We start from the raw sequence: 19257 nt of genomic DNA on the forward strand, positions 1-19257 counted from the left end.
AGAACCAAAATGTGTTATAATGTGAGCATTTTCCTGATTATTTTTACGATCCCAAATTACTATGACATCATCAATATATCTTGCATACCACATGATCGATGTAGAAAAAGGGTTGGTAAATGAATGTTTATAAGTTTCCTCCCATCACATGTACAGATTTGCCAGGGTGGGGGGAAACCTAGCCCCCATGGGACAGCCACATATCTGTAAAAAATAAGCAAGATCAAAAATGAAGAAATTATTTTTTAGTAAAAATTGGTTGGCTGAAAGTACAGAAGAATAAGATGTAAATTTATTCAAATGAAAGTAATTGCTTCAAGACAAAGATCATGTGGAGACGACGTCACATGTAACCCAAACAGAGCTACCAAACCACTTTACATGATGAAGTGCTTCCAAACTGTGTTTAGTATCCTGCATATGGCCCAAAGTAATGTGAACAAGGGGCTGTATGATATTATCCAACCAGGCTGAAAACTGTTCAGTCGAGGACCCAATACCGGATACTATGGGGCGGAAAGTGGGGGGAAAACCAGGTTTGTGGGTTTTGGGAAGGGCGTGAAATGAGGGGGTAACAGGAAATTCTACCAAAATATATTCAGATGTTTTTTCAGAGATGAAGTCCAAGTGAACCCCTTCAAATAGTATAGCAGATAATTATTTTTTGATTCTGGTGGTGGGATCACTGGAGAGGGGAATGTAAGTATCCCTGTCAGATAATATAGTCATGACACAGGTCCTGTAGAGACCACTGTCTAGGACTACTAGGGATGATACCCCTTATCAGATTGTTATATGGTAATTTGTTCCTACTCGGTAAGCTCTTTTAGAGACTTCTTTTTGAAAGATGTAAGATTGTAGGGAACATTAGATTTTTTATCCAGCAAATTCTTTACTTCTTTTTCTTCAACAACGTCTTGATAGATATCCATTGATGAAGATCTGGAAGAAATTGGATAAAAATCCGGACTGGTAATGTTGAAAGATGGCATCTGGGAAATGTTTCCTTTGCTGGCACTAAGGCTTTCACGTTGTAGATCATCCAAAATTTTGATAGACACCTGATCTTTAATCTTGAAATGGAGAGGAATATGTCAAATAGTAGCAGGCGGATCATTAGTCTTGGAAGGCATACAGTCCTGAAAAAAATGTCTTTTAACGGTTAATAGCCTCACAAATTTGTTGACATCTTTAAGGGGTACTTTGCACGTTGCGACATCGCTACTGCAATATCATCGGGGTCAAATCGAAAGTGATGCACATCCGGCGCCGTTAACGACGTTGCAACGTCTAAAGCCTAGATGCGCCGATAAACGATCGTAAAAGCGATGCCGATACATTTGAAAGCACTGATGAGAGGGAGCGCAGCGCTGCTTCTCATCACTGCCCGTGTTGTCTGTGTCCCGCTCCCTGCCAGCCCCGCGGCTCCCCGCACTGCAGTATCAGCAGCTTCTCACACTGCAGTGCGGGCAGCCACGGGGATGACGAGCGCTGCTGTCAGGAGGTTAGATGAGATCATTACCTGCTGTGACGATCTCCTGCACTCCTGACGTCAGCGCTGTCACTGCCTTCTATGCCCGCCGCGTTCTCACATCACGTCTCGCGGGCGGCCCGAGACTGTCACTAGGGGTGACGTCACGGGCTCCCGCGATACTGCTGAGAACGCGGTGGGCAATGGAAGTCAGTGACAGCGCTGACGTCAGGAGTGCAGGAGATCGTCACAGCAGGTAATGATCTCATCTAACCTCCTGACAGCAGCGCTTGTCATCCCCTCCAGTGACCTGGGCTGACCTAATGATGTAAGCTCAGGTCACTGCACTGCTCTCAAAGCCAATGGGGAACATTCTGTTCTTCATTGACTGGGACAGTGACTATGGTATGGATGGTCGTGGAACCCCCTTATTGGATTACGCCAGACCCGGATTTGATTGTTCTTTTCAATAAATTGGTGAAAGAGGGAATGTGTTGGGGAGTGTTTTTTCAAATAAAACTTTTTTTGTCTATTTTTTTTTATTACTGACTGGGTTATGATGTCGGGTATCTGATAGGCGCCGTGACATCACTAACCTCAGGGCCTGATGCCAGGTGACATTACACATCTGGCATCAACCCCATATATTACCCCGTTTGCCACCGCACCAGGGCAATGGGATGAGTTGGGGCAAAGCGCCAGGATTGGTACGTCTAATGGATGCGCCACTTCTGGGCCGGCTGTGGCCTGCTATTTTTAGGCTGGGGATTGTCCAATAACAGTGGACCTCCCTAGTCTGAGAATACCAGACCATAGCTGTCTGCTTTACCTTGGCTGGTCATCCAATTTGGGGGGACCCGTGTTTTTTGTTTTAAATTATTTATTTAATTTAAAATAACAGCGTGGCGTGCCCTCTGTTATGTATTACCAGCCATGGTGAAGCTGCCATCTGTGGTCTGCAGGCTGCAACCGTGTGCTTTACCCTAGCTGGCTACAAAAGATATGGGGGACCCCATGTCGTTTTTTATTTTAATTATTTATTTATTTTTTGGCTAAATACAAGGTTAAGCACCCTTTAGTGCCACATAAAAGTCACTAAAGGGTGCCAGCTTAGAATATGCAGGGAGGTGGGACATTATATACAGTATGTCTTTTTTATCTATCGATCTAATATTATTAAATTATTGTTAATTATTATATCCCTCTTTTCATTCATTCATTCATTCTTTCATCCCTCTATCTCTCTGTCTATATCTATCTATCTCTATATCTACTCATCTATTTATCTTTCTTGCTGCTTCCGTTTTTTGCGGTCCGCAAAAAAAATGGAAGGCACACAGATGACACACGGACCGTATACGGAACGGATGTCACACTCATGCCACATGGATGCATCCATGAAAAAAACGGACCATTTTTTGCAGACTGCAAAAACGGAACGGTCATGTGAATGTAGCCTACATGTGTTCCCTATGGGGGTAGGGGTCGGTACAGAATGATGGTGGGGGGGGGAGTCGGTGCAGAACGATGGTGGGGGTGGTCGGTACAGAGCGGCATGTGTGTGTGTGTTGGGGGGGAGGGTTGCAGAGCCTGATGTGTGTGTGGGGGTGCAGAGCCCTATGTGGTGTGGGGTGCATAGCCCTACGTAGTGGGGGTGCAGAGCCCTATGTGTGTGTGGGGTGCAGAGCCTTATGTGTGTGTGGGGTTCAGAACCCGATGTGGTGTGGAGTGCAGAGCCCGATCTGGTGTGGGATGCAGAGCCCGATGTGTGTGTGGGGTGCAGAGCCCGATGTGTGTGTGGGGTGCAGAGTCCGATGTGGGTGTGGGGTGCAGAACCCGATGTGGTGTGGAGTGCAGAGCCTGATCTAGTGCGGGGTGCAGAGCCCGATGTGTGTGTGGGGTGCAGAGCCCTATGTGTGTATGGGGTGGAGTCCGATGTGTGTGTGGGGTGCAGAACCCGATGTGGTGTGGAGTGCAGAGTGTACCGCTCCGCGGGCTCGGCCGGCTGCCGAGCCGCTCGGATCCATACTCGTCGGTGGGTGGCTCGAGCTCTCCACGGACCCGGGGGTCCCGTTGCTACGGGCAGTATGGTCCCAACGGGGACTGTTCAACTTGGCAGCTGGGTTCCGCTGCCTTTAACTTTCATCCTCCTCGTATTCAGCCTCAACGGTCACTCCAGGGCTGTACGGTGGGGGATGGGTCTGGGAGCGCTCCGGGCCTTCACGGCGTGCCCTTCTCTGCACGCTCAGGGCAAACCAGCCCCTCTCCCCACAATGACGGGTATAGCTGACCAGCTCACCTGGGATCAGGTCACGGTCCGGGTGACCCATGGGCAGGTGGGGGTAGACGTCCCGACGGGACACAAAGACCTCCGCTTCCAAGCAGGGCTCAAACACAACCCCACACCCTTTGTTGGGGTCATACCGCCTGACCTGGCCTTCGTGCCTCGTACCCGAAAGGTAGCATTACGGAGATTGTCCTTCTCCTTTATGGTGCGGGCCAGGACCTCTGCCGCCTTCTTTTCCCGGGCTGCGATTTCCCGGACCAGCTGGCGCTGCTGCCGCTCCCAGTATGGGGCGTCCAGTTGCCCTCCTTGCGCGCGGGTTGCGCCCAGCCGGAGTTCCCCCGTGCCGGCCACGACCAGCACCTTATCTGGGGAACCCGCTGTGTCGCGGCCTGGAGTGCTGCCTCACAGCAACAACCCTGCGCTGCCTCAGCCGAGGCCTGGGGTCGGGAAACGGCCAGCTTTACCGGCTGGGCGGGTCCCTGGTTTGCGATGGCCGGGCTGCCGGGGCCGGGGTCTCTCCGGGCGTCGCTTTCTCCGGGACTGGCGGGATTACGTCCGGGACGGGCACCTTCCAGGGTAGCGGGGTCGGTGCGGCCCGAGCATACGGCCATTCGCGGGCCGCATCTACAGGTGCGTTCTCACGGGCAGTTGGGACAAGTTCCACCGGCGAGGTCGGGGGCGGCAGACCGAGCGGGGGGGCAGCCGCAACTGGAACGGGCCGTGGAGGAGGCAACAGGGGAAGCGGGGGCAGACCGGGTCCTTCAGCCGCAGCGACCTGTCCCTCCAGGACAAAGGGGCGTGGGTCGCCCAGCCGCTCCTCCAAATTCGTCTCCATCTCACGTGTTCGCACAGCCGAAGCTATCTCCCCCATCTCGGTTGCCCACTGCTCCATTAGGTACAGTCATATGAAAAAGTTTGGGCACCCCTATTAATGTTAACCTTTTTTCTTTATAACAATTTGGGTTTTTGCAACAGCTATTTCAGTTTCATATATCTAATAACTGATGGACTCAGTAATATTTCTGGAGTGAAATGAGGTTTATTGTACTAACAGAAAATGTGCAATCCGCATTTAAACAAAATTTGACCGGTGCAAAAGTATGGGCACCCTTATCAATTTCTTGATTTGAACACTCCTAATTACTTTTTACTGACTTACTAAAGCACTAAATTGGTTTTGTAACCTCGTTGAGCTTTGAGCTTCATAGGCAGGTGTATCCAATCATGAGAAAAGGTATTTAAAGTGGCCACTTGCAAGTTGTTCTCCTATTTGAATCTCCTATGAAGATTGGCATCATGGGCTCCTCAAAACAACTCTCAAATGATCTGAAAATTATTCAACATAGTTGTTCAGGGGAAGGATACAAAAAGTTGTCTCAGAGATTTAAACTTTCAGTTTCCACTGTGGGGAACATAGTAAGGAAATGGAAGAACACAGGTACAGTTCTTGTTAAGCCCAGAAGTGGCAGCCCAAGAAAAATATCAGAAAGGCAGAGAAGAAGAATGGTGAGAACAGTCAAGGACAATCCACAGACCACTTCCAAAGACCTGCAGCATCATCTTGCTGCAGATGGTGTCAATGTGTATTGGTCAACAATACAGCGCACGTTGCACAAGGAGAAGCTGTATGGGAGAGTGATACGAAAGAAGCCGTTTCTGCAAGCACGCCACAAACAGAGTCACCTGAGGTATGCAAAAGCACATTTGGACAAGCCAGTTACATTTTGGAAGAAGGTCCTGTGGACTGATGAAACAAATATTGAGTTGTTTGGTCATACAAAAAGGCGTTATGCATGGAGGCAAAAAACACGGCATTACAAGAAAAGCACTTGCTACCCACAGTAAAATTTGGTGGCGGTTCCATCATGTTTTGGGGCTGTGTGGCCAATGCCGGCACCGGGTATCTTGTTAAAGTTGAGGGTCGCATGGATTCAACTCAGTATCAGCAGATTCTTGACAATAATGTGCAAGAATCAGTGACGAAGTTGAAGTTACGCAGGGGATGGATATTTCAGCAAGACAATGATCCAAAACACCGCTCCAAATCTACTCAGGCATTCATACAGAGGAACAATTACAATATTCTGGAATGGCCATCCCAGTCCCCAGACCTGAATATCATTGAACATCTGTGGGATGATTTGAAGCGTGCTGTCCATGCTCGGTGACCATCAAATTTAACTGAACTGGAATTGTTTTGTAAACAGGAATGGTCAAATATACCTTCATCCAGGATCCAGGAACTCATTAAAAGCTACAGGAAGCGACTAGAGGCTGTGATTTTTGCAAAAGGAGGATCTACAAAATATTAATGTCACTTTTATGTTGAGGTGCCCATACTTTTGCAACGGTCAAATTTTGTTTACATGCGGATTGCACATTTTCTGTTAGTACAATAAACCTCATTTCAATCCAGAAATATTACTGAGTCCATCAGTTATTAGATATATGAAACTGAAATAGCTGTTGCAAAAACCCAAATTGTTATAAAGAAAAAAGGTTAACATTAATAGGGGTACCCAAACTTTTTCATATGACTGTACCTCACCTGCACTTGTAGGCGGCAACACAAGAGTCGTCCGGGCTTCCACCCACGCCGGACATGTTGCAGCTTGTTTGTCCAGGAACCAGACGGGTGGCAGAGTCCTGGAGTCCCTGCCCTTTATCTCCTCAGTCACATGAGGCTGGATCTTCACCCGCCCCCCCCCCTCCCTTGGTCTTTTCGGGGCACTCCGCTTGCTTTCTGCACCGCTCTGCTCTCAGGGGGCTCTACTTTTGCGCCCTTTTTGCTTGAAGATGGCTTGGGCGGGAAACTTCGCACCACAGGAAGGTGACAAGATGGCGGATTCTGCAATTTTTCAACGGGGACTCCGCTGACGATAACTTCAAGGCGCACCTCCACAGGTAAGTGGATGGTTCAATCCTGTTCGTGACGCCAGAAGAGTCGATGTGTACCGCCCTGCGGGCTCAGCCGGCTGCCGAGCCGCTCGGTTCCGTGCTCGTCGGTGGGTGGCTCGAGCTCTCCACGGACCCGGGGGTCACGTCGCTCTGAAAGGAAGTTGGTGCTACACGCAGGGACTTTTTTGGTGGGGAGTTCCACGGCCGGGGCTGCGGTGGTTTGTAGGGGGATTTAAGTTTGTGACGCCACCCACGGGCTGTGGTGAATGGATGGACACCACCGCTGCCATTGACTAGGCCTCCCGGGGACGGTGTTGCGCAGCTTGGTGTTGACCCCTCCGTGGGTAGGGAAGTGATGGTTCCGAGGGAGGTGCTGTGGTGGGGGTTTGGATAGTGCTGGCGTGTCGGTGCGGTGCGCGGCCCTAAGGCACTGGTGTACTCACTAGGATACAACACACTGGAGTCTCTGGTAAACCAAACGGGATGATGGATGGTGCCCGCAGCCGGCTGCAGCTTCCCCTTAACAGATTGGTGGTTTCTGCCTTTCTCCTGCACCTCTTTAATGTGAATGATATGACTCCTATGCCTAAGCAACGGTAGTCTGCTCCCTGGCTTGCTGGGTGTCGGGAGAGCCCTGTTTGCCTGCAGACGCTGGCCCTTTGGGTCTTTTTTCCTTGGCGGTGGCTTTACCCTAATGGTTGGGCTGTTGTCTTCAGTTGGGTCTTGTGTGGGAAAGGTCCTTAAGTCCAGTCCTCAATCAGTTGATTTGACTCAGCCCTGTTGGCTCTGGGCTTCGTACTGGGTCTGAGTACCCCTCCTGGTGCTCTGGTTTCCTATTGGTTCCCCGGTTCGGTACCGGCTGGCCACCGCCCGACCCCGGTCCCTATGGTTCCAGCGGCTGTAACCCCAGCTCCTGCAGGCGGCCACCATACTGACAGGGAATGTGTGTGCAGGGGGCGGGGCTGGACACTGAGGCCGGGCAGGGGGCGGGGCTGGACACTGAGGCCGGGCAGGGGGCGGGGCTGGACACTGAGGCTGGGCGGTGCCAGCTCTGACTGAAGTTTTGCACAGGAAGTGGTCAGTTTGCTGGAGCTGAATGTAAACAAAGAGCTGCAGAGAATAAAGGGATAATTCAAGAGGAACAAAAGTTAGAAAACAAAAAATAACAATGTAGGGGTTATTTATATGACAATACAGCACAGATTAGATTACCAAAAATTTTTGAGTTTATGTCGGACAACTCCTTTAATGTTTCGGCTGGCGGAAACTGTATCTTGGTTGTTTTTCCTCCGTGTTTCCGCCCTGGTCGTTGTATTTTAATTTTCCTCCATTTTGTGAAGGTCCAGTTGGAGTATTCCTTCCCCAGGCTTGGATGCCGGATGTATGCGCCATGTCTGAATTGGACAGGAAACTGCGATGGCAATCATTACTCAAGATCAGTGGAAGAAAAACTGACGTGTCTAATCGATTGTTATTGTGAGAATATTGTTTTTCTTCTCAATATAGATCTAGGTAGCCTGTTTCTTCTCCAGACATACACCGAATCTGACTAATAATCTTTGCAGTCGCTGTTGAATTTTTTGCTTTTAAGAGAGATAATGGAATTTTCTAAATTCAACAGATTTATTGTGTTTAGATTTTAAATCACTGAAACTATGACTTGCAAATTCACACTTAATAGTAGTATCAAACTCCGCTAATTTGATGTTTTCTTCCTTGATGATTAATTTCATCAGTTTAAGGCCTAAAACACACTTCCGTAAAAAAAACGTCCGTGTGACATGGTCCGTTTTTTGGGTCCGTGTTCCGTATTTTTGGGGAGTTTCTCTCTCCGGTACGTATGGCATTCGTGTGATGGCGTATGCGAGCCGTGTGCATGTGTGGAATGTCCGTATTGTCATGTAATACGCACGTGTGCAGTCCGTTTTTTTGGATACGTAGTTTCACACAAAAAACCTTGTTAGACCTTCATAATGTGCTCCTGGTGTATTAAATTGGTCAATTAACTACCCAATTTGGTTAGTTTACTTAAATAACCTTAAAAAACATGGCTTCAAAGCTCTTTCTCACATTAGACACACTCCAAAATGTCTCTCTCCAATGAAGCAACCATGTATTTGCTCTGGTTGATATCTAGGAGATTTTGGGTAAGGCGACATATGATTGAAGAAGAGCCACCACTGGAGAAAAGGATGTGGATTCACCCCCTTGTGAAGCTCAGGAAAACACATGGCCATTTTAATATTTTATATGGGGAAATGCGGAAATTGACAGCATGTTAGAATGCTGTATATAGGGTGGTGGCAGCAGCTTATAGGGGACAACCTGGTGACAGGTTCCCTTAAAGAAGACTACAAAATGTAAATATATTTTTAAAAACCTATATATTTGAATCACCCCTTCCCCCATTAAAAACAAAAGAAACGTGTCGGCATTACAATAATTTGTTAAACTATCGAGCGACCAGCAACAGAGAATAAATTAATGCGGATGGGACCTTACAGCCCCCATGCAGGACAGCGGCCGATAAAGCGAAGGCGCAAGAGAAACCGGTGCAGCATTGACTACAGTCTGGAGAGCGCACGGACGAGGGCCGGCCACCGCCGGGGGGAGAGCGCACGGACGAGGGCCGGCCACCGCCGGGGGGAGAGAGCGCACGGACGAGGGCCGGCCACCGCCGGGGGGAGAGCGCACGGACGAGGGCCGGCCACCGCCGGGGGGGGGAGAGCGCACGGACGAGGGCCGGCCACCGCCGGGGGGAGAGCGCACGGACGAGGGCCGGCCACCGCCGCGGGGAGAGCGCACGGACGAGGGCCGTCCGCACTCAGACTTTCCCAGTACCGGACGTCCTCCCGAGGCTCCGCCTCCCCATGCACGTCCATGACGTTTCTTCTGGTTCCGGCATCCCGGTTCCGGCTTATCCGCCTCGGTGTCTCCTGATGGCGGAGGTGCGCGCGGGTTCCGCCGCTTCCGGTTCAGTGTCCCCGTCGCTGTTACCGCCTCCTCCTCCTGCACCCCCTGCCGGACCGGCTCCTGGAGCTATACCTCCGCTTCCGCCTGCCCCGGACCGGCTCCTGGAGCTATACCTCCGCTTCCGCCTGCCCCGCCACCACCAGGCTCCGGCCCGGTACCGCCCCGGGAAAGCTCCAGCAGCTCCTCGGGCTCGGCCTCTGGCTCAGCTCGTGAAGGCTGGCTTTTCAAGTGGACTAATTACATCAAGGGCTACCAGCGGAGGTGGTTCGTCCTCAGCAATGGCCTCCTGTCCTATTACCGGTAATGTGCAGATCCGTGTCATTAACTTGTACAGCTCCGTACGTGCATTAGTGACGGTGTATTCACCCCTGCCCTGTCACACCCCCCCCTCCTGCCCTGTCACCCCCCCCCCTCCTGCCCTGTCACCCCCCCCCTCCTGCCCTGTCACCCCCCCCCCCTCCTGCCCTGTCACCCCCCCCCCCTCCTGCCCTGTCACCCCCCCCCCCCTCCTGCCCTGTCACCCCCCCCCCCCTCCTGCCCTGTCACCCCCCCCCCCCTCCTGCCCTGTCACCCCCCCCCCCTCCTGCCCTGTCACCCCCCCCTCTCCTGCCCTGTCACCCCCCCCCCTCTCCTGCCCTGTCACCCCCCCCTCTCCTGCCCTGTCACCCCCCCCTCTCCTGCCCTGTCACCTCCCCCCCCCCTCTCCTGCCCTGTCACCCCCCCCCCCCTCTCCTGCCCTGTCACCCCCCCCCCTCTCCTGCCCTGTCATCCCCCCCCCCTCTCCTGCCCTGTCATCCCCCCCCCCCCTCTCCTGCCCTGTCATCCCCCCCCCCCCTCTCCTGCCCTGTCATCCCCCCCCCCCTCTCCTGCCCTGTCATCCCCCCCCCCCTCTCCTGCCCTGTCACCCCCCCCCCCTCCTGCCCTGTCACCCCCCCCCCCTCTCCTGCCCTGTCACCCCCCCCCCCTCTCCTGCCCTGTCATCCCCCCCCCCTCTCCTGCCCTGTCACCCCTGGCCCCCTTAAAGGGTTTGTTCACTACTTTTAACATTGATGGCTTATTCTTATTCAAATCAATAGGAAGAGGTGCAGTACCCGGCTGCTGTCAGAAGACGGGCAAGCTTCGGAACTGAGAATTTCCGGCTGCCTGCTGTGGCTGCCGACACCCACCACCCCTGCCGATCAGACATTGATGACCTAGGCTAAGCATAGGCCACGAATGTTAAAGTAGTGGACAACCCCTTTAACTATGTCTAGTGCCTTTTGTCTGGTGCGGTGGGCTCTGCACGGTTGTGTCTGGCACAGTGGGCTCTGCGCTCTTCTTCTAGTGTCCTGGACCTATTATGTTCTGGTGACCTGATCTGTCTGCCTCTGGCCGGCGTGTTGGGCTCCGCACTCCTGTGTCCGCCGCTGTAGGCTCCGCGCTCCTCTAGTGTCTCATGTACCTATTATGTTCTGGTGACCTGACCTGTCAGCTGTCTCCTGTATCCCCAGTATCCCAGTCTGTCTCTGGCCAGCGTGTTGGGTTCCGCACTCCTGTGTCTGGTGCGGTGGGCTCTGTGCTCCTCTAGTCTGTCCTGGACCTATTATGTTCTGGTGACCTGACCTGTCAGCTGTCTCCTGTATCCCCAGTATCCCAGTCTGTCTCTGGCCGGCGTGTTGGGCTCCGGGCTCCTGTGTCCGGTGCGGTGGGCTCCGCACTCCTGTGTCCGGTGCGATGGGCTCCGCGCTCCTCTAGTCTGTCCTGGACCTATTATGTTCTGGTGACCTGACCTGTCAGCTGTCTCCTGTATCCCCAGTATCCCAGTCTGTCTCTGGCCGGCGTGTTGGGCTCCGCGCTCCTGTGTCCGGTGGGCTCCGCGCTCCTCTAGTCTGTCCTGGACCTATTATGTTCTGGTGACCTGACCTGTCAGCTGTCTCCTGTATCCCCAGTATCCCAGTCTGTCTCTGGCCGGCGTGTTGGGCTCCGCACTCCTGTGTCCGGCGCGGTGGGCTCCGCGCTCCTCTAGTCTGTCCTGGACCTATTATGTTCTGGTGACTTGACCTGTCAGCTGTCTCCTGTATCCCCAGTATCCCAGTCTGTCTCTGGCCAGCGTGTTGGGTTCCGCACTCCTGTGTCTGGTGCGGTGGGCTCTGTGCTCCTCTAGTCTGTCCTGGACCTATTATGTTCTGGTGACCTGACCTGTCAGCTGTCTCCTGTATCCCCAGTATCCCAGTCTGTCTCTGGCCGGCGTGTTGGGCTCCGGGCTCCTGTGTCCGGTGCGGTGGGCTCCGCGCTCCTGTGTCCGGTGCGGTGGGCTCCGCGCTCCTCTAGTCTGTCCTGGACCTATTATGTTCTGGTGACCTGACCTGTCAGCTGTCTCCTGTATCCCCAGTATCCCAGTCTGTCTCTAGGTCTCTAGTCACATGTCCATTTGTCTGTTTCATCCTCAATTGTATGAGTTAGTAAAACAGAATCGCGGGAAACAGTTCTTAATGAAGAACGTTGTCTTCCATTCTTAAATGTGGAACACGGGGCCAATAATCAATGTGGCCGCTCTGCTTCCATTAGAGAACTGAAGTAACAAATGAAAACTTATTCATTACTTGGCTTTGTTTTTAGAAGTTAATGTCCAGTCATGTGAATGGAGCCAGATCAGTCACCGTTGTCCTTTCTTCTGAACCCGGTGGGTGACGTGTCGCCCCAATGTCCTTACTTGTTTGTATATGGCTCACTCGCTTTGTATCCGTCCTGTTGTATAATGTCCCTAGTCTTCACGGACGGTGTACTCCTCACCTCCAGACCTATCCCCGTGTCATGCTGTAGCTGTATACCTTCATTGCCCTTCACCTCTGATCTACCACCGCTATCTTATGTCTACAGAGTACATGTCTCCTGACTTAAAACAGCTGCCATAGAACAGCACTCATGCCCAAATGGTGTAGCCCTGACCGGTCACCTCCCTCTTGTTCTGTATACATAGTGTATTAACCTCTTGTTTGTCAACCCTCGTCTTAGGGACATGTTGGCTTCACTTAGTCCTATTTTTTACAGTGCACTTGTTACTTATATTCTACGTCACCACTGTCCTGTTCTGTGACGCTGTTCTCCTAGACAGGGGTGCACAACATTTTATGGTCCAAGTGCCACATTGTCATACTGAACCAATCCACAAAAAATGTAAAGGGATATTTACATGAATAGATCTACAGAACCAAGTTTTCAGTATTTGAGAAGGATTTTGAGAGTTTCTGCTCCAAAAAACAATGTGAACACACCCAAACTTTAGCTGAGTTTTTGGAGGAGAAACTCAAAACCTTCTCATAATCTCAAAAAATACCTTTTGAGGATTTTTCTTTAACATGAATGGGATGTACACTACTTGGACAACCCATTCTTATTCCATTTGTTCGCCCCACAAAAATAAATAAGCCTATATTCAGCTCCGAATCACAAATAAACATTTACATCCAGTTACCTTACAGATGACATCTTCTCTGAATTTTCCCATCCCTTTCTCTACGTGGTACAGATGCCATGATGAGAGTTCGTGGCCAGAGCTCCTCTCTACAAACTTCCCTTTTCTCCACCCTCAGCAGCACATAAGGACACAGTGTCCTTCCTCATTACCTGACACCACAGTCCTGTCCTCTGTGTACAATGATCTCACTACCTGACACCACAGTCCTGTCCTCTGTGTACAATGATCTCACTACCTGACACCACAGTCCTGTCCTCTGTGTACAATGATCTCACTACCTGACACCACAGTCCTGTCCTCTGTGTACAATGATCTCACTACCTGACACCACAGTCCTGTCCTCTGTGTACAATGATCTCACTACCTGACACCACAGTCCTGTCCTCTGTGTACAATGATCTCACTACCTGACACCACAGTCCTGTCCTCTGTGTACAATGATCTCCTTACTCATTACCTGACACCACAGTCCTGTCCTCTGTGTACAATGATCTCCTTACTCATTACCTGACACCACAGTCCTGTCCTCTTTGTACAATGATCTCCTTACTCACTACTTGACACCACAGTCCTGCCCTCTGTGTATCCTATTTTCCTTACTCATTACCTGACACCACAGTCCTGTCCTCTGTGTATCCTATTTTCCTTACTCATTACCTGACACCACAGTCCTGTCCTCTGTGTATCCTATTTTCCTTACTCACTACCTGACACCACAGTCCTGTCCTCTGTGTATCCTATTTTCCTTACTCATTACCTGACACCACAGTCCTGTCCTCTGTGTATCCTATTTTCCTTACTCACTACCTGACACCACAGTCCTGTCCTCTGTGTATCCTATTTTCCTTACTCATTACCTGACACCACAGTCCTGTCCTCTGTGTATCCTATTTTCCTTACTCATTACCTGACACCACAGTCCTGTCCTCTGTGTATCCTATTTTCCTTACTCACTACCTGACACCACAGTCCTGTCCTCTGTGTATCCTATTTTCCTTACTCATTACCTGACACCACAGTCCTGTCCTCTGTGTATCCTATTTTCCTTACTCATTACCTGACACCACAGTCCTGTCCTCTGTGTATCCTATTTTCCTTACTCATTACCTGACACCACAGTCCTGTCCTCTGTGTATCCTATTTTCCTTACTCACTACCTGACACCACAGTCCTGTCCTCTGTGTATCCTATTTTCCTTACTCACTACCTGACGCCACAGTCCTGTCCTCTGTGTATCCTATTTTCCTTACTCACTACCTGACACCACAGTCCTGCCCTCTGTGTATCCTATTTTCCTTACTCACTACCTGACGCCACAGTCCTGTCCTCTGTGTATCCTATTTTCCTTACTCATTACCTGACACCACAGTCCTGCCCTCTGTGTATCCTATTTTCCTTACTCACTACCTGACGCCACAGTCCTGTCCTCTGTGTATCCTATTTTCCTTACTCATTACCTGACACCACAGTCCTGCCCTCTGTGTATCCTATTTTCCTTACTCACTACCTGACACCACAGTCCTGTCCTCTGTGTATCCTATTTTCCTTACTCATTACCTGACACCACAGTCCTGCCCTCTGTGTATCCTATTTTCCTTACTCACTACCTGACGCCACAGTCCTGTCCTCTGTGTATCCTATTTTCCTTACTCATTACCTGACACCACAGTCCTGCCCTCTGTGTATCCTATTTTCCTTACTCATTACCTGACACCACAGTCCTGTCCTCTGTGTATCCTATTTTCCTTACTCATTACCTGACACCACAGTCCTGCCCTCTGTGTATCCTATTTTCCTTACTCATTACCTGACACCACAGTCCTGTCCTCTGTGTATCCTATTTTCCTTACTCATTACCTGACACCACAGTCCTGCCCTCTGTGTATCCTATTTTCCTTACTCATTACCTGACACCACAGTCCTGCCCTCTGTGTATCCTATTTTCCTTACTCATTACCTGACACCACAGTCCTGTCCTCTGTGTATCCTATTTTCCTTACTCACTACCTGACACCACAGTCCTGTCCTCTGTGTATCCTATTTTCCTTACTCACTACCTGACACCACAGTCCTGTCCTCTGTGTATCCTATTTTCCTTACTCATTACCTGACACCACAGTCCTGCCCTCTGTGTACCCTATTTTCCTTACTCATTACCTGACACCACAGTCCTGCCCTCTGTGTATCCTATTTTCCTTACTCATTACCTGACACCACAGTCCTGCCCTCTGTGTATCCTATTTTCCTTACTCATTACCTGACACCACAGTCCTGTCCTCTGTGTACCCTATTTTCCTTACTCACTACCTGACACCACAGTCCTGTCCTCTGTGTACCCTATTTTCCTTACTCACTACCTGACACCACAGTCCTGTCCTCTGTGTACCCTATTTTCCTTACTCACTACCTGACACCACAGTCCTGTCCTCTGTGTATCCTATTTTCCTTACTCATTACCTGACACCACAGTCCTGCCCTCTGTGTACCCTATTTTCCTTACTCACTACCCCCCCCCCCCCCCCCCCCTGACACCACAGTCCTGCCCTCTGTGTACTCTATTCTCCTTACTCATTACCTGACACCACAGTCCTGTCCTCTGTGTATCCTATTTTCCTTACTCATTACCTGACACCACAGTCCTGCCCTCTGTGTACTCTATTCTCCTTACTCACTACCTGACACCACAGTCCTGCCCTCTGTGTACCCTATTTTCCTTACTCACTACTTGACACCACAGTCCTGCCCTCTGTGTACCCTATTTTCCTTACTCACTACCTGACACCACAGTCCTGTCCTCTGTGTACCCTATTTTCCTTACTCATCTAACACCACACTCCTGTCTTCTGTGTACCCTATTCTCCTTACTCACTACCTGACGCCACAGTCCTGCCCTCTGTGTACCCTATTTTCCTTACTCACTACCTGACGCCACAGTCCTGCCCTCTGTGTACCCTATTTTTCCTTACTCACTACCTGACACCACAGTCCTGCCCTCTGTGTACCCTATTTTCCTTACTCACTACCTGACACCACAGTCCTGCCCTCTGTGTACCCTATTTTCCTTACTCACTACCTGACACCACAGTCCTGCCCTCTGTGTACCCTATTTTCCTTACTCACTACCTGACACTACAGTCCTGCCCTCTGTGTACCCTATTTTCCTTACTCATCTAACACCACACTCCTGTCTTCTGTGTACTCTATTCTCCTTACTCGTTACCTGACACCACAATCCTGACCTCTGTGTACACTCTTCTCCATACTCATAGCCTCACACCGCTGTCCTGTGTGTACACTCTTCTCCATACTCATAACCTGACACCGCCGTCCTGCCCTGTGTGTGTTTTGCTGTTTTCCTTACCCATCACCTGACACCACGTCTTGCCTCTGTGTATGCTGTTCTTCTAATGTATTACATGACTTTTCAGTCCTACCTCCTGTGTATGCTGTTCTCCTAACGTATTAGATGACACCACTTTCCCACCCTCTGTGTGCACTCCTTTTTTTTTTCTTTCTTCCTTTTTGTTTTTTTTTTCCAAGAATCATAACTCTGACCTGACTGTGATTTTTCCAGATCAGCACAAATATGGCAATTCCAAGTTTGGGACTAAACACAAAACAAATTTTAATATTTTTTTTGCCATTTCATAGTTATACAGTTGAAAAAAGTTAACTGAGGAATAAGAGTGGAGCATTTTCGTTTCTCTCATAACCCCAAGTGCCTCAACTCAATCAACATGAATTTTCTATATGTACATAATTATATGTTAAGGGGTTTGTCTACTACTGGACAACCCCAGCTAAAAGCACGACTCCAATGTTGATGTGTTTTTTTTGTGTTTTCTTTTTAATTATTTCACTGCTGGAGTGGTTTTAAAATTTAAGTCCTTTGCCACCATCTTCATCTTTCCAGTGTTGCTGACATAAGATCATGCCTACAACAACATTGCCATTGTGAGGCTTCACGCAGGATCTTGTCCGATAGAAGGGACCACTGAGCTTAGAGCATCACAGAGTGCTGCCAGCAGGTTGCAACAGAGATACACAGAGAATGGAAGTGTCACAGAAAGGCATAGAAGTGGATGTATTGAGCGCTTCAGTGTGAACAATGCTCTTTGGAACCGGATAATTAATGCCACACATCTCCAGGCACATTTAACCTGCACATATGTTTTATTTTCCACTTAACAGGTTCTCTATAAGGGAGGTGATAGGCATCCGAGTTACATCAGTGTAGTCTGCGTGCTAGACGACCACACCACCAGGCACAGGGGTTATTGTCTTGCTGAACGAGGGGCCAGTGGGCCTCTGTGCTTTCACTGATGAAAGTTGATTCACATGCTACTCATCAGCTGGTGTATGTACCAGATGAGCCTTTGATAGTGGTGGTGTTACAGTGTGGGCAGGTTTAACTAGTCAATATAGAACTGCCTTACGCTTTGTGAATGGTACAGTGACAAGCCCCGACTACTTGATTAAAGGAGTTGTCCGACATAAACTCAAAAAATTTTGGTAAGCTAATGTGTGCTGTTTTTGTCATATTAAACACCCCTACATTGTTATTTTTTGTTTTCTAACTTTTGTTCCTCTTGAATTCACCCTTTATTCTCTGCAGCTCTTTGTTTACATTCAGCTCCAGCAAACATAACTTCCTGTGCCACACCTCCCAGTCACAGCTGGCTCCGCCCGGCCTCAGTGTCCAGCCCCACCCCAGTGTCCAGCCTCGCCCCCTGCCCGCCCCCTGCACACACATTCCATGTCAGTATTGTTCCCCAGCACCTGACCTGTTAGCACTACAGCATTGCAAATAACAGCCCCACATCGGGCTCTGCACCCCACACCACATCGGGCTCTGCACCCCACACCACATCGGGCTCTGCACCCCACACCACATCGGGCTCTGCACCCCACACCACATCGGGCTCTGCACCCCACACCACATCGGGCTCTGCGCCCCCCACGCACACATCGGGCTCTGCGCCCCCCACGCACACATCGGGCTCTGCGCCCCCCACGCACACATCGGGCTCTGCGCCCCCCACGCACACATCGTGCTCTGCGCCCCCCACGCACACATCGTGCTCTGCGCCCCCCACGCACACATCGTCCTCTGCGCCCCCCACGCACACATCGTGCTCTGCGCCCCCCACGCACACATCGTGCTCTGCGCCCCCCACGCACACATCGGGCTCTGCGCCCCCCACGCACACATCGGGCTCTGCGCCCCCCACGCACACATCGGGCTCTGCGCCCCCCACGCACACATCGGGCTCTGTACCGACCCCCTACCCCCATAGGGAACACATGTAGGGAGTACATACTCACCCGTCCTCGGTCCCCGCCGCTCCTGCACGTTCGCACGCGGTCTGTGCTCTGGACATATCAGCACACACAGACAGCGGGAGAGTGATGAGAAGCAGCGCTGCGCTGCTTCTCATCAGCGCTTTCAAATGTACCGGTATCTGTGATCTGTGATGCCGGTACATTTGAATGTGTGATCCTGAGCAGGGGGCCCGGTGCTGCCGGTGACACCGCGGCAGCTGCCGCCAGGCCCCTCCCCCAGGTCACGGACCCCACAACAGTGCAGGGGGAGGTTGCGGGGAGAGTAAGGGGTGCGGGGGAATGTGTGGGAGGGTGCAGGGAAGGGGGGCGGGGCTCATCGCACTGTAGCCGCCCAGCAGGGAGGCGACATGCTGTTCCAGATTTGCATGTCAACATGGTCCTGCCCATGTTGACATGAAATGACCGGAAGCAGCAAAATCGCGGCAGGAGCGGTCACATGACCACTCTGAGCCGGGGGAGAGGGGCTGACAGTGGAGCAGGTAAGTGCTCTCTATCTACTTACCTGCCCCAATGTAGCCCAATAGGGAAATAAAAAAAAGTCAAAAGAAGCCGGATAACCCCTTTAACATCAATAATCCAGTCATTGTGCCTCTGCATGAACACCACAGTCCTAATGTCATCTTCATGGACGACAATGCTCTAGCTCAGAGGTCACCAACCTTTCTGACCTTGAGCCATATTCAGCTTTGAAAGGGCATGGCAAGCTACATTTAGCTCTGAGAGAGGATCGTGAGCCACATCGAGCTCCCCTCACCATAGTACATAAACAGATATGCTAGCTCAACTGCTATTGTTATTGGTGCCCAAAGGAAAAAAACACCTTATATG

General features: G+C 50.8%; 1 protein-coding gene across 1 annotated transcript in view; it reads left to right on the plus strand.

Moving 5' to 3' along the window:
- Positions 1 to 9518: 9518 nt before the first annotated feature.
- Positions 9519 to 19257, plus strand: part of OSBP (oxysterol binding protein) — a 95981-nt gene continuing 86242 nt past the window's right edge. The window contains exons 1-2 of the mRNA XM_075349145.1: positions 9519 to 9701; positions 9743 to 9929. Coding sequence (XP_075205260.1) covers positions 9527 to 9701; positions 9743 to 9929 — 362 coding nt within the window. The 5' untranslated portion in view covers positions 9519 to 9526. The remainder of the gene's footprint in view (positions 9702 to 9742; positions 9930 to 19257) is intronic.

Source organism: Anomaloglossus baeobatrachus, chromosome 5, assembly GCF_048569485.1.
Source record: "Anomaloglossus baeobatrachus isolate aAnoBae1 chromosome 5, aAnoBae1.hap1, whole genome shotgun sequence".
Taxonomy (NCBI): Eukaryota; Metazoa; Chordata; class Amphibia; order Anura; family Aromobatidae; genus Anomaloglossus; species Anomaloglossus baeobatrachus.